The sequence below is a fragment of the Dermacentor andersoni genome, chromosome 1, assembly GCF_023375885.2.
Source record: "Dermacentor andersoni chromosome 1, qqDerAnde1_hic_scaffold, whole genome shotgun sequence".
Taxonomy (NCBI): domain Eukaryota; kingdom Metazoa; phylum Arthropoda; class Arachnida; order Ixodida; family Ixodidae; genus Dermacentor; species Dermacentor andersoni.
This window is the reverse complement of record NC_092814.1, coordinates 260323216-260337798: the sequence shown is the minus strand read 5'-3', so window position 1 is coordinate 260337798 and position 14583 is coordinate 260323216. Positions and strand designations below refer to the sequence as shown.

Sequence of the window (14583 nt, the reverse complement as noted above, 5' to 3'; positions counted from 1 at the left end):
TACGTAGCAACAGCGCAGTTACGCACATTGACGTCATTTGAGGCGAAGCATGCAGAGACGCGGCCAATTTTATCTTATTTTTCAGGTTGCGTCCAGATGTGCGTACCACTAAGGCCTTTAGCGTGGACGGTGCGCTTTACCATGGAAATAATGCGCCAAAACAAACGCTGCATCGGAATCTGCATCGGGTACATTTCACTTAATGTTAAAGTGTTGTATGTGAAAGCTTGTGTTTCATTATTTATTACTTTGTATGAGTCATTACGGCGTTCAGGAACCTCAAGAACTACTTATTTATTTTTTTCTTTCCTAATTTGTGCATTCGTTGCTCATTCCTTTGTTTTCTTCTTCGCATACTTTTAGCCATAATAGTGGCGCTGTAAGCGCAAGCAGCACGCCCGACGCAGAGCCCACTCGCTCTTGAGCTTTTACAGCTTTTCTTCTTCTTTCTCTTGATGACTTGCCCCGAAGCATATGTACAAAAATATAGCAAAAGGCGTCAAATAAATGCATGCCGCCCTGTTCGATGCCGGTACTGCAGCAATGAATTCGTGTGCTTCTCCGTTATAGAAATGGTAAAGTCCTACAGACATTCGGCTTAAGCTTGACTTCCAAAAGCATCTTGCGTATCATTTCCTTAGTACCAGGACACAGCCAGAGGGGATGACGACTGTCCACCGTATAGACACAGGCACCGGGCCCCTTAGGACAAGTTGTAAGATTGTCACTTGTAGATCCCCAGGTGCAGGGGCCAGCAGGTGTCAGGGTCACCCTAGCCAGAAACCTCGGAAGGCAAACTTCCGCCTTACGTCGTATTTAAGTATTAACGTGTTTCCACTCGGCTTAGAGCGACGCAGTCTAAAAAAAAAAAAAAGATCTGTATTTTTCGCTCATACCTCGCAGCGAACGCTAAGGGCGACATTTGTTACAATGGGGGCTGCCATGTTCCCTGACGCTATCAATTTATTTGGTTCGGCAAGTTACACTGTATAAAAGCTTATTAAGTTTAGGTAAAAACACAAATCCAAAAGACTTAACGCTGATCGCGTTCAACCTCACGTACAATGAAGACTTCCTACTTCGATTGCGTCTTCCAGTCAACACTTTTCTCATTCCTGATAATCTGCTCACTTCACAGGCGCCTTCAGCGTATTGGGCATGTGACTTAAACACATTATTTTTTTTTTAGGTTGTCTTGCTTGTACGTCTTCGGCCACTGTGCCCGCCGCGATGGCATAGCGGCTATTTCATTGCAATGCTAATCACGAGGTCGCTGGTTTGATTGCCCGCCCGCAGCGGCCGCATTTCGATGGCGGCCGCTATGGTGTGCCTCATAACCATGTCATTGTTTTGGCACGTTAAATCCCAGAATTTATTATTTTTTTATTTGTTTTCACCGACTGTACATATAATTTCCCATTTGCAGTCTTGTCAATGTCGTATGGTATACCTTTGTTGCTTGAGAGGCTGCCTGGTCATTTTTGGTATTTGAAGCCATGTCACCGACGGAGATGCTCGATTTTTTCGTGACAATACGCAGTCCGCACTTATCCCATTACTAAGGGCGAACGCTGCAATACAAAGTTTCGGTATGCAAAAAAAAAAATCACATTTCCTCTTTGAGATCATCCAGATAACCTCAATCCCACGCTCTTTACACACTGACACGTTCCTGATTCATCACTACGGCTACACTTCCCACCCGAAATTCTATGTTGCGATGCCGCCCCGCTATGCCACCTACGACTAAGGGTGACTTTCACTCACCCATGCGGTTGCTACATTGGAATGGCTGGCCACCCCAAGGGCGACTATGAAAGGTGAGAAGAGCCTGTCAATCACTTCCTCTGTCCGATCTCTACATCTTTGAAGTGTTTGAAATATCTCAGTTCTCCCCACGCAGGATACGAAAACAGACTTTTTTGTTATTAACCTCCGTGCATTTCCTCTATTTTTATCTCTATTTATCCTTTGAAATCATATTAACATATTACCCACGCAAGATCGCATTTCATGGAAGAAAAGGTCCTATTAGAAAAGCTTTCCTCGTCCTCCTTCCAGAAATGTACGTCAGCGTTAATAGCACGTACCTATCGGCAAATGACTCTACTGACCGCTTATAGATAGCCTGCTGCTCATCCCTCGCTCATGCGTCATCTGTTCGCCCGCCTCTTTCGTTCGCCCATCTTTTATTTCTTAGCTCTTCCTTTGTGCATATATGGTAGCCTTCGGCGCGTTAGTGAGGTTGACCATGAAACCGTTTCTTCTTTTCCTGTCCTCTTATGTCTTCTGCATACAGAATACGAAAATGAAAGTTCAGGCACGTGGATCGACTGACTTCGGCCTTTATTTTGGCATGTACTCTAGCATCCTAAAAAAAAAAAAAAATTGTTGCTGTTGACTTCTTGGAGGTCCATCATATAGATCACTGGTATTCGGAAACATTTCAACCACTAGCCGGCTTGCATTCACCGTAGGCCTTCTTGATAGCCTCTGCTTCTTCATCCTGAAAATAAAATGACAATGAGGAACCATTAAAAGCATATTCTGTCGTAAAGTATCTTTAAGCTGGTTCTCTCCATAAAGGCACAGATAATTTTGAATGAGCCGTGTGAGACCATGGCACATGTCTTCGCCTGAGCTCTGTATTAATAAAACTAATTAAATTAGGCACTGTTCTGATATTTCCGAAAGAAAATGGAGCCAATTCACAAGTGTCTGTTGTGATTCTAAGTCGCTGCAGTGGGCAACTTTATAGAGTCTCGTGCGGTCGACATAATAGCTACAATATAATATATGCTTGGTGGGGCACACGGACGTCTTTTGCTTGTAACTCATTAATCGATTTGTCAGGACAAAACACTATATCGTCTACCCTGAAAACGCGCAACTCCACAACTTCATTGCGTGCTACATGTTAACGAAGTGTTTTTTATATATACCATACATAATTAAAAATTTTAAGAACGTTAACAGCTAGACCTGCTAATTTTATTCACCTCACCACGGAAATAAGCAGTTCGAGGACGCTTTATGACAGTCCGCTCAGCACCGAACTCGTCGCCATCATAATACGGCAACCAGACTTTGACAACGCAATGGGTGTTCTCCATCTGACTCACGATTACGCGCCCACTATCTCGACTAGCCTTGGCATGGCAGTCAGTCCCATTGCTTCCTTTCAGCTTTGGTCAACCGCAATGCCCTTTCCCGCCTCGTTTATGCTCGCCTTATCGCGCTGTCTACGTGTCGCAAAGTTCTAGACTGGCTGTATGCACCGAGTGCGTGTTCATTCACCCCGGCCACGGCTAAGGAGAGGAGATGCCGTTACGCACGTCTTTGGCGGTTGCACTTCTGCATTTTGTTTTCTTATTGCCCCACTCATTTGTTTTACTACGCTGCATGGAAAGACGGAACTCCGCGTGAGACTCCGCGTGTGATCGGCGACTGCGTCTCGGCGAGCTAGATAATAGTGTTTTCCTCGTGGCGGCGTCGCCTTTTATTCACGACTTTAGCACTCAAGATCCGGTCGTGAGAGAGTCTTGCACTGCGTCTACATTGCAGCTGCGAAGAGTACAGTACATTTGCCGACTTTGCTAAGCCCCAGCCGAAAGTGCGTGAAACACGTCGAGGATCCTTAGCCCCGAGCGAAAGCAAACATAGGCCGCAAGGTGTCTTCACTGGTGCTTTTTATGGTCACACGTCAAGTTTGGGCTGCAATATGGGCGTTAGTGTCGGGCGAATACCAGTCTCGGTGACTGCAGTGACGGCACCGCCTAGCTATTTAGGTGATTAAAAGTAGCAGAACGAGGAATGTCGCTGAAGGCAGCGTTTCGACAAGGGGAGTTGTCTTCGCCAAGGCAGCAATTATTTACGCACTTCAAATGTGAACGAACCAGCGAATAATGGTTAGGTCCGAAAACTGATCGATAAACAGCAGCTCATAAATAACCCGCTTTTCTCTTCCTCCAATATATATATATATATATATATATATATATATATATATATATATATATATATGGTTGAAGCGTGTCAGACGCCGATTTTCACCAGTCAATACTACGTACCTTTCCCCTCCATGCACTGTACAATGAATGGAGTTTTAATTTTATTTTTCTCCATTTCACACTAAGGCGCTGGCTCATTAGATTAATGAGTTGGTTGTGTGAGTTAGGCCTTTCAAAAGTATCGCTTACGCCGGTCTTTGCGAGAAAGGTCAGCGAAAATGACAGCAATTGCACAACCCTCCACTATAGCGCAGGATGCTTGTGTCCTTGCAAAAAAAAAAAAGGACAAAATAATAATAAACAACTACTCACGGAGAAGGCGGTCTTCAGCAGCTCAAGCTGAAAGAAAGAATACACAGTTTAATTTGGAACGTATTTGTTTAATGCATTTAATACGCGTCATTATCTACGGGCACTCGAACACATCATCAAAGTTTCTAAGGAGAGCCTTCCATGCCATTTTATAGAGATTTTTTTTTATACTCTCGGAAAAGAAAACGAAAGGCCGCGTTTCAATGCGCGTGCGCATTTCAACTCTTATTTGCTGTCTTTTCTAGACCTCCTACCCATAACAGACATATTGTAGCCACAAATCCTTGTCCCTCTTCTTTTTTTCTTGCCTGTTTACTAGTTGTTTTTTTCTTTTACATCAAATAAGTTCCATTACTCATAGTGTCAACCCAGCAGGAGGGAGCAACTGCTTCCAACATTTCCACCTGATACCCCAGCTAACTCTACCAAGTGAACCGTAGAAGGGTAGGCGTTGCAGATTTTATTACCTGTTCTGAATTTCTTGCATTTGATTCAGGTTTTCATGCCTTTCTTGTTTGGAGGTACACACGGCACCAATACCGTACATGAAATTTAATGGCACACATTTTCTACAAACATGCAAGTTAGAACCTCGACTCACTGCTATTTACGATATAGTCCGTGTGTCGATGAAGCCCTCTCTTGGAACACCTTTTATTTCAGTTCATGAACAAGAAAAACTGCTGGGTTTATGCACAAATTTGATGTCTCATTTCATATTAGTGCGCCGGGAACGGGAACTGCATATTCGATCGAGAAAGTCAGTTACAGTGCAGCTAGAACATGTTTTACACGGCGCGTGAATATGTGACAGGAACTGCCTTTGTTGAGCACAGCTCACCAACGTTCGTTGCGGAGCACATGCAACGCAAGAGGGCTTCATTGGTTATTTGAATACCTCGTGTGTAGCTCTTGGATGTGTCTGTGAGATTCAATTTCGAAAAGCTTTTACGCTAAGAAGAATAAGCAACTCAGAGATGACCGAATTCAGGTGCGACGCTAGCGTTCTTTACCAGGCCTTGAAATGTGTGCACTGCCTGCGGAGCAAACTTTTCGTCTGGTGCTGATTACATTGCTTGGGAAGCACAACAGATTTAAACGCAATGTGCATGCGAAGTGGACATACTGCAGAGAAGTTCAAAGTTTATTTCTGCACTTCCAAGCTTGTTTTGAACAGTGAATTGATGGTATTTCACAACGTGGAGCAATAGCATAATACTGAGAAGACTGGGGGCAGGCGGTATTCCTGCGGGCATTTCTAACCCTCGTAGGTGCACATTTACTGCGCGGATATGTCCTCCCTTCTGTTCCCCCTCCTCCGTAATAAAAATAAGAAAACACAAGTTTTCTATTTGTACTCTGCGAGGCTTCCTTCGACTTTCATTGCGAATGGAATAGCTGCTGCCACCTCTTCGGAACTTCGAATAAGCCTTTGTTTATCCGTGCAAAAAGTGCAACAGCCTAATCAATGGCTCTTGGGAACCTCCGTCATACTCTTCATACCGAACAATGCAAAATTTGCCCCGCCTCTTTGTGAATGCGAATGTAGGCGTCTGAGCCACTCTGGGCGTCCTGGTGTACTTCCGCTTAATCGCGTCCCCTAGAGAGTTGCACAAAATAGCGCCTCTTCCTCGCCCCAATCGCTCTCTTCCCATCAAAAGTTATCGATTTTGGACAGCAGAATCGGCCTCAGTATTGAAGAGGATAAGTGCGCATCATGCTGTTTCCTTAACGAAGGAAAGCTTGGACTCACGAAGTCGACTTCGGCCTCGCACTGCCTCTTGACAAGTTGAGCCAGGTTGTCACCCTGGCTATGGATGATCTCCTTCGCCTTGCCCTTGAGCTGCGAGGAGAGCAAGCCGAGTGAAAAACGGTGCACCATCGTGAAATATTGCAAGGGAAGGTATGAGGTTTTAGCAATAGTCATTGGGCTTCTGCTACTGCATTTATTTGTTTAATTGATTCCTTCCTGGATTGATTGATTCATTCATACCTCCGAGTTGACGTGGTCTCCCATGCATGTCAAAACTTTCTTGATTTCCTCAGGGCTCAACGCTGCAAAACAGCAAAAAAGAAGTAATCTGCATGTGTCAGCTCAAGCGTGCGTAAGAGAGTTCTTGATCTGCTGACAAGCGGCGTATCTGCGCAGGCAATTACAATGCATTTTAAGTGAGCGTGGAAGTCGCTGACAGGGTTGGAAGGGGATCATAAAATAGTAGTTAGAATAAAAGCTATTTGGTACGATGATGCCTATGATAATAAAACACTGGAATACCTCGAGGCCGCATGAGAACGTGACAGCGGAATGCTACAATACAAGAATACATTTAGGCTTCTCTTTCCGAGGGTATCGAATGTTACATGAAGCGTTTCATTCCGCTTAAAGGATAAATACAGCGCGTATAATATCTGAAGGCATAGCTGCGCACCGACAGTGTGTGCTGTGGCAAATACCAATGCCAAAGGGCCGCATTTGTGCATATAGTAGTACCGATACGTTACTAATGCACACTTTGCAGCAAAGTATATAATATCTTGCCTAGCAAAGCCGCACCCTTTCGTTTTACCGTAGCACAGTTCATCACATATGTTGTTTTAGCTGATCTTTCTTTCTGGCATGGCAAATTTCCACCCGCCAAGACCAAATAGCATGAGAAAGTCACGGGAATCCAAAGTCGGTATAACATGCCGCCAGAATAGGAGAAGTTAAACGAAGGCATGGGGTCCTGCCTGTATCTACTCATTTCACTTGATAGTTGAGCCCACCAGGTAAATTTCTACAGCAATTACTAGTGAAGGACACTATCGGATGAATATTGTGTCCTATTTTCTCATACACTAAGAGGTTATCGTACCACCGTAAGCAATATGGAAGAGAACGGCCGAATTTATATTCACGATGCCATAATGACTCAACGTGTCTGCCGAGTTCTTGCTAGACACACGATACGAGAGTTGCAGGCAAGTAAATGTTCAATTGAAAGGCTACTCAGTGCGAGTTCATATATCCTGCTCGAGACCAAATTTAGGAGCACCCTAGAGATGCGGTACCAAAATTCATCGGATCACTTTGCTCAGTCACGAAAGATTTAGAGAAGTTCATTCAGTTCAGCTTCAAACTTGTGCAAGTGGAAAAATTCGGCATTATGTTACACTCCTGTCACACGTGAAGGCGGAAGCCTCCTGGACACTTGGTAATGCGCCGTCACACATAGTCGCGTTGCTGCTTTTGCAGTTCGGCTTCTTCGGCTCATTTTCGGCGCGTAGCTGCGGTTTCGCGCTCGTGTATAGCGGGGTCAGACTCGCGCCAAGGTTTCTCTTCGACTTTACGCTGCATCCTCTCAGCAGAGGATGGAAACGTATGCTGTTCTATCTGTTGTATGGGGGATTTCAATGAACGCATGCACTCTGCACTTCACTTTGCTGAGTGCTTGTAGCCTGAGCCTTACGGGGGTATGATCCTTGAGAAGGTCATGTGTTTTTTTTTTTTTGTACAACTCGACTAGGCGCCGCGTTTCTGTACGTTGTATGCGTGATTCCAATGAATGTATGCACTGTACGCTTCGCTTTATTGAATGCTTGTAGCCTCGGCATTACGAGAAGAATGAGCCATTGCATTTTTTGTTTGCTTAGAGGGGTATGATCCATTGTTGATGATGATCGTTTTTGCACCATTTGACAGGGCAACGCGTTTTCTTTAAGGCCATCGGGGGTCTGAGCCAATTAAGGCTTTCGCCTTAATAGATTTCTTATTAGTGATTTAATGCATTGGTCGTGCCACCAGGTTTAAAACAACTTCAGCAAACAATTGAATGATTTATTCTGCTGAATTTTGCTGGCGTTATTGAGAAGCATGCGCGGAAGGCTGTTGCTGGAAGATACGTCACGTTTTTGCTAAAACAATATGTTTTACTAGAAAGTGGGCATCTTCGCAGCGAGAAGTATAGGGAAATTATAGCCACTTTAGCTTTCAAGGCGGCGCTTTCTAAGTGGCATCTGGACATCGGTTTTGCATGCCAGAGACCATGCGTATTGCAATAAGTTAACGTCGTTGAGAGCCTTCAAAAAGCACTTAACAGCGAACTCAGTGCTTAGAGATGTTGACGCGCAAAAGAAAATAAAAGGCTGACATTTTCTGCACCTTATATTAGCATAGGAAACTGCTTTATGATATTGTGGGCTTTAACTCTAGGAGCAACACGTACATGACCAACAATTAGAAAGAGTTGACTATGCAGCAACAAACAACCATACAGTTCATTAGTGCGAAGAAAAAGTATAAAAAAAAGCTGGTTCTCTTTTTTTTGTCTTCGCATTGGTGTTCCCAGCTTAACGAAGTCGTGCAATGACTTCTTTAAACTGGAAAACCTGCCATGAAATAGTTTTAATTTTGTCTCCATAATTTTCTAGGTTCGCACCATGGTCAATCGATGTCGCCGAGTCATCATTTGTAACCTCACTGCTTTCTTTTATCTTGCATATAAGTTACCAAGATATGCTTCCTTTCCGCATAGTAAATTCGCGTGTGAAATGTGATCGCCAGCTTCTAATTTGTTGTAGCGCAGGCAGAACGACATGGGGCATAGAAGGCACATGATACAACGAACTGAGCTGTCTGCTGTCTTATGTGTCATGTCTGAGGCTCGTTCTGCCTGCGCTAAAACCAATTACAAGATGATCTATCAACAAGTCCATACAGGTGCCCTGATCGCCATGCTTAGGTACTATTCCCAGTGCACATTGTAAAAGCTTTGTCAGGAATGAAACAAATGGGCATTTGTTTAGAGTTACTCGCAGTTTAAGAGAGGCATGAACAAATAAGTAATTTACTTTAGCTCCAGCCAATACCGGGAGAATGCGAACACTTATACAAGATCAGCTTAGCAAGCGACCCACTGGAAACTCATTATACGTTCGCAGCCTCCACACGAAAGTAGCTAGTGCCTGAGTGCTGCCGCTGATTGAAACAGCCGAACAATGACAATGATAACCTTGCTCACCACACAATTCCTGGCTGTCAGCGTCAACAAGGAGGGCTCCAACAAGGACGAGTCCGCAAAGGAACAGCACCTTCATTTCGAATGGTAATTAAAGTTTCTAGGGAAATGTAACAAAGAAATTGGCGCACTAGAAAACTGTGCGAGCGTTCAGGCTAAGGACTGCTCGAGCGAGTTCAATTGGATAACCACCGTGGTTCGACGGTTATATATGCACGCGCCCTCTTCCCGCTGTCCTTGGCCGCGACGAGCTACACGAACAGCCGGCTCTTGGAACTTCTTGAGGCTTGCTTTTTTTTTTCTACCTTCTTTACTTCGTTTTTCCAGCTAAACTTAGTACCCGCCGCGCGCTGTAGCCCACCTTTCTTACGCAGGTGCGAACATAATATACGAACATACGAAGAGACAAAATATGGAAAGAGGAAGGTTGTTTTTTTTTTCTCTAGCAGAAGTGAAGGAGGATAGCCTTGTAGCAGGAAACTCCGACGCTGCGGTGATACGCATCACGCTTTTTGATAGTCCCTGTTCAGTCCACCTTCCTTGTTCTTTCTTTTTTTTCTGTTCGCGCGTCCCTAGAAGTGACCGTACATTTTTTGCCCCGATGTCGCTTTCACGAACATACGTATACTTATATTACGTGGGCATTGCGCATCGTGCCCCCCCCCCCCCCCCCCCCCCTTGGCGCACATCGGTCACTACATCCTCATTGAAGATCCTCAGAGCTGTCGGCTTCGTGCTTACCACGCTCGAGTGTCGCTCTGGCTGACGCATTAGCCATCCGTCCCTCGCAGTAGTTCCCCACCGTCTTTTGCGCTTCATCAGCTAGGCGATGCCCATACTTGCTGTTACGTTTTTTTTATGATGTCCTGTATTCGCCTCTTGGGGTTATTGTTGGCGCTTGAAGCAAACTCCTGTTCAATGAAGGAAGTAAAAAAGTGGATGCAATAAACGTGGACCAAGGACCAAGGATGAGTGAGCCTTTGAAATATAGCAAACTGACCGAGGCCCGAAACAAACTATATCATGTTTGGCAGCGAAAGAAACCTTAAGCGTTGAATGTCTGGTAGCAATAGCGAAGTAAAAAGGCAAAGAAAGCAAGAAGAAGCACTAGGTGCAAAACAGCTATTAGAGTTTTGAGGCAATGACAACAACAACTAGCGAAGTGTCGGCGTCTGTAACTAGGCTGTTTATTTAGACTTTTGCTTATCTGTTTTTTTTTATGTAGTTCAATGTGACTAACTCTGTCCTTCAAGCCCCTGTTTGGTTTTGACAGGCCCGTACTATGTAAAGTGCTTTATTACAATGAAATTTCATTATTATTATTACTAATTTTGTTATTATTATTATTATTATTATTATTATTATTATTATTATTATTATTGCTACTACTACTATTATTAGTGTTCAGACCATTCCTTCCTTATCTTTATTGAAGGCGTTCTTCCCGCCTTCACCGAATTATTCTTTCCTTTTATATGCCGATGACACCAAGATTTTGAAGGAAATTCATGCTATTGGTGGCTGTCGTATCCTGCAGTCTCACCTGTTTTCATCTTCTAAATGGTAAAAAGATAACAACCTCACCTTGAATGCTGCTGAGACCAAAGTCATGACCTTCACTTGCAAAATGGCAAGCGTTTCTTCATGTTATTCCGTAGAGAGATAAAATAATGCAGAGAAAGGCAGGGAGGTTAACCAGAGGTAGTTCCGGTTGGCTACCCTGCGCAGGGGGAAGGATTAAGGGGGATAAAAAGAGAAACAGAGTGGAAGGGGGAGATAGAAAGAAAGGGAGACAAGCACGAACAAAGCGCGTACACTACAGAGCGGTAGGGGGCGGCATTCTTAGAGTTATTCTGTAAATACTTTATCATTCTGTAAGGCCTGTACGATGAGCGATCTCGGTGCTCTCTTTGATGCACTCTTACACTTTTCTGCTTACACTAACGCGTGGCAACGTTCTGTATGCATTCTCTAAGCACTGTTGCCAGATTATCGATGGAATTCAACTATCCTACACCGTTCCTCAAGTTGCACACAACAATCTGTCTTCTTCAGCTCGAATACGCGTTGGTCGTCTGGAATAGCATTTCTAGATCAAACAGTGACATTATAGATCGAGTCTAGAAAAGGTTTCTGCATCTATTTCGTTACCGCTTTGCTAACACGGACAATGGACCTTGTTCTAGCACTGTTGAATTATTATCATTGCCCTTACTTCGCTGCCGACGTAATCACGCTGACTTTCTGTTTTGTTTTTTTCCAAGCTCCTCACCTCACCTGCTCCGAACTGCTCAGTTATAATATGATTCATAAAACGTGCAAGATCACCAGAGAACATAGTCCTGCCCATATTCCTGCCTGCCCTCATCAATAATCAACCATCCTCAGATTATTGAGTCCTTATGACGCTTATTTTCATATTTTTGATAATTTTCATAATTCACTGTCATTTTTATTTTCCGAGCTTTGCGTTGTTGTTCCAGTTTCATAGATTGTTCAACTGCCTTTCTCTTCCGTTTACTTTTGTATTCACCTTGTGTCTTGTTGTATGGAAACTTTTCATAATTGTTCTTTTTATTCCTTGTGCTTTTTTTGCTGATAATTCTCCTGTAGTTTTCTTTTTCTTTTATTTTGTGTTTGTATTTGGTATTTAATATATGCGTGTGTCAGCGCTCAGGCTTCTTCCTGGGCACGCTAAATTATTGACTGATTGATTGATTGTAATTATAATTAATCTTTGTCCTGCGACCCAGATGGCATCAATGATTACTGCAGTATTTTTGCACCTGTGCTGACATCAGTCTTGAAGAATTGTCTGAATAATTCCACCTTTCCTCGTCCTTGGAAAACCATTCGCGTTATTCCTGACTTCAAAGCAGGCACCAATATGGATTTGGCAAACTATCGATCAATTTCTCTTCTCGCTGCCATTTCCAAGCTTTTTGAATTAGCTATTCGAGGTGTATTATTGTCCAGTGTAAAACATGTTGTCGTTCCAAATCACGTTAGATTCTTTTTGGCCACTCAACGACCACCAACCTTGTCAGCTTGATTAAATTTCCGCACGTGTCACGCAAAAGGGGGCAAGTTGATGCTGTGTGCTGCGACCTCAGGAAAGCCTTTGACGCAGGCAATCATCCCGGGCTGCTCGAGAAGTTTACGCACTACAGTGTTGAAGCTTCTATCATAGCTCTACTACGCAGCTATCTCCTCGGTAGGCCCTGCTTTGTGAGCGTAAATTATCAATCATCTTTTGTCTATGTGGTATCCAGTGATGTACTTGAAGATATCATGGTAATTCCACCTCTCCTTTTATTTTTCATTAATGACGTTTGCGACATCAACATATTTAAGGTGGTACACGGACTTGAAGGATGTCATGCTCTGCAGACCAACCTATCTTCATTCTCTGAATGGTGCCAATTAAACTGGCTGACTCTAAATTCATCTAAAACCAGAATTTCGGCATATTCGAGCAAAACCCACAATATCGATCATCTTCCCCTATTCTGTTGATCGGGAAGTGTTGGCAACGGTCAAAATAAGTGAGCCCAGTCTGTTTTTTGATGCCATGTTAAGCTTTTGCACCCGCTACCACGAGGTCTGCGCATGCTCACTTCCCTCTGCAGACTTGCAAGAGATTCCTGTAGCCGCACTTCCCTTCCTCAAGCTGTTTACGTTTACGCCTGCGATTAATCAAATAATCCACAGTGGCGTGCAATGGCCCGAAGAATTCAGGTATCATACTAATTAAGCGTGCGCACAAAAAGTTATTGAGTATGTATAAACGCCGTTTTCGATCCTTGCGCACAAACAACTTTTCAAGTTTGAATAACCATCCCACACTTCAGTCACTTAGCTTCAGACATAGTTGTGCCGACTTCCTCCTTTTATACAAAATTATTCGTGGAATTATTACATGTTCGCATCTACTAGCTTTCTGTTTCGCTGTGGCTTCCACAGAAGACTACAAGGGAACACACACCCTTCCACGTTCCTACCTCTTTCAGCTGGCACTCGCTTCTCCACAGAATGTAAAGTCTGTATAACTGTAATTTTTTCCCCATCTTGATACGCTTCAAAATGTTCTGTCTTCTTTCTGTTCCAAACTTCACAATTTCTCTTGGGCCTTCTTTCTAACTGAACTCCTCTCCTGACATCATATAGTTTCTTTTTCCTTCTGTATGTGTACACCACCCTGTAATTGTGTGTTAGTGTTGTATTGTTCCTTATTATGTAGGTGTTTAGGCAGTTGTCTTTTGTTTTTGTTTTAATCTATTTTTATACATTCACAGTGTATATATCGCTTAATTCTTGGAGATTTGTGAGCTTGCTCTTTCTTTCCTCTTCCATCCCCTTCTTCCTACCTTCCATTCTATGTTTCTGTCGCCTCCTTTATGAATGGTAGGAAGGCAAGCTTGCTGCCCCTTCCGGTGGCTGTTGCGAGCCTGCTCCTCGCTTTCCCTTTTCTGTCGAGTGTATATATGTTCTCTAAACTAATGAAAATAATAACTTTTGTTGTAGTTTTACATTTCTACCTTTTTTTTCTGTTCTGTTGGTCTTTGCACCAGCGCTCAGACGTCACTGTTGTTCCTGAGAACGTTAAATCAATGATTCGATTTATCTATAATTGATGTATGTATGTATGTATGTATGTATGTATGTATGTATGTATGTATGTATGTGTGTGTGCATGTATGTATGTATGTATGTATGTATGTATGTATGTATGTATGTATGTATGTATGTATGTATGTATGTATGTATGTATGTATGTATGTATGTATGTATGTATGTATGTATTTATTGAATGAATGAATTATTCGTTGAGGCTGCTTTTTATTGACCGCTATATACAACCCCAGCGCAGCCAGGAAGAATCCCACAGTTTCATGCGGCCTTATAGGCACGAATTGAGAACGTAGCGTGCTGCTGACTAACGTTTCTGAGTTCAGCGCAGCCTCGTAGCTGGTAAGAACCGCACTGAACCCTTTGAAGAGTTTTTATTTGCAGACAAAATATTTCCGATATCAGTTCCATCACCACGGGCCTAGAAGACTGATTACATGATGCACAGAAAATCTGCGATACCTCGGTGCGCACACATATCTTCAGTATAAGTTGTTTCTTATTCGTCTAATTCGTGATTACCTTCATGTTAAAGGGACACTAGAGAGAAAAATAAGTTGTGCTATATTAATGAGTTACCCTTCGACAATATAGAAAATGTCCCTTTCGCCGCGAGAGCAGCCTTGGCAAGCCAG

At 43.3% G+C, this 14583-nt stretch overlaps 1 protein-coding gene across 1 annotated transcript; it reads right to left on the bottom strand.

The window, feature by feature from the left end:
- Positions 1 to 2329: 2329 nt before the first annotated feature.
- On the bottom strand, positions 2330 to 9509 carry LOC126548436 (antimicrobial peptide microplusin-like). The gene is made up of 5 exons (XM_050196584.3): positions 9323 to 9509; positions 6316 to 6377; positions 6076 to 6165; positions 4323 to 4349; positions 2330 to 2506 (listed from the first exon to the last, which is right to left on the bottom strand). The coding sequence occupies exons 1-5, from the start codon at positions 9396 to 9398 to the stop codon at positions 2447 to 2449; spliced, it is 315 nt and encodes a 104-aa protein (XP_050052541.1). The 5' UTR covers positions 9399 to 9509; the 3' UTR covers positions 2330 to 2446.
- Between the last annotated feature and the right edge of the window lie 5074 nt (positions 9510 to 14583).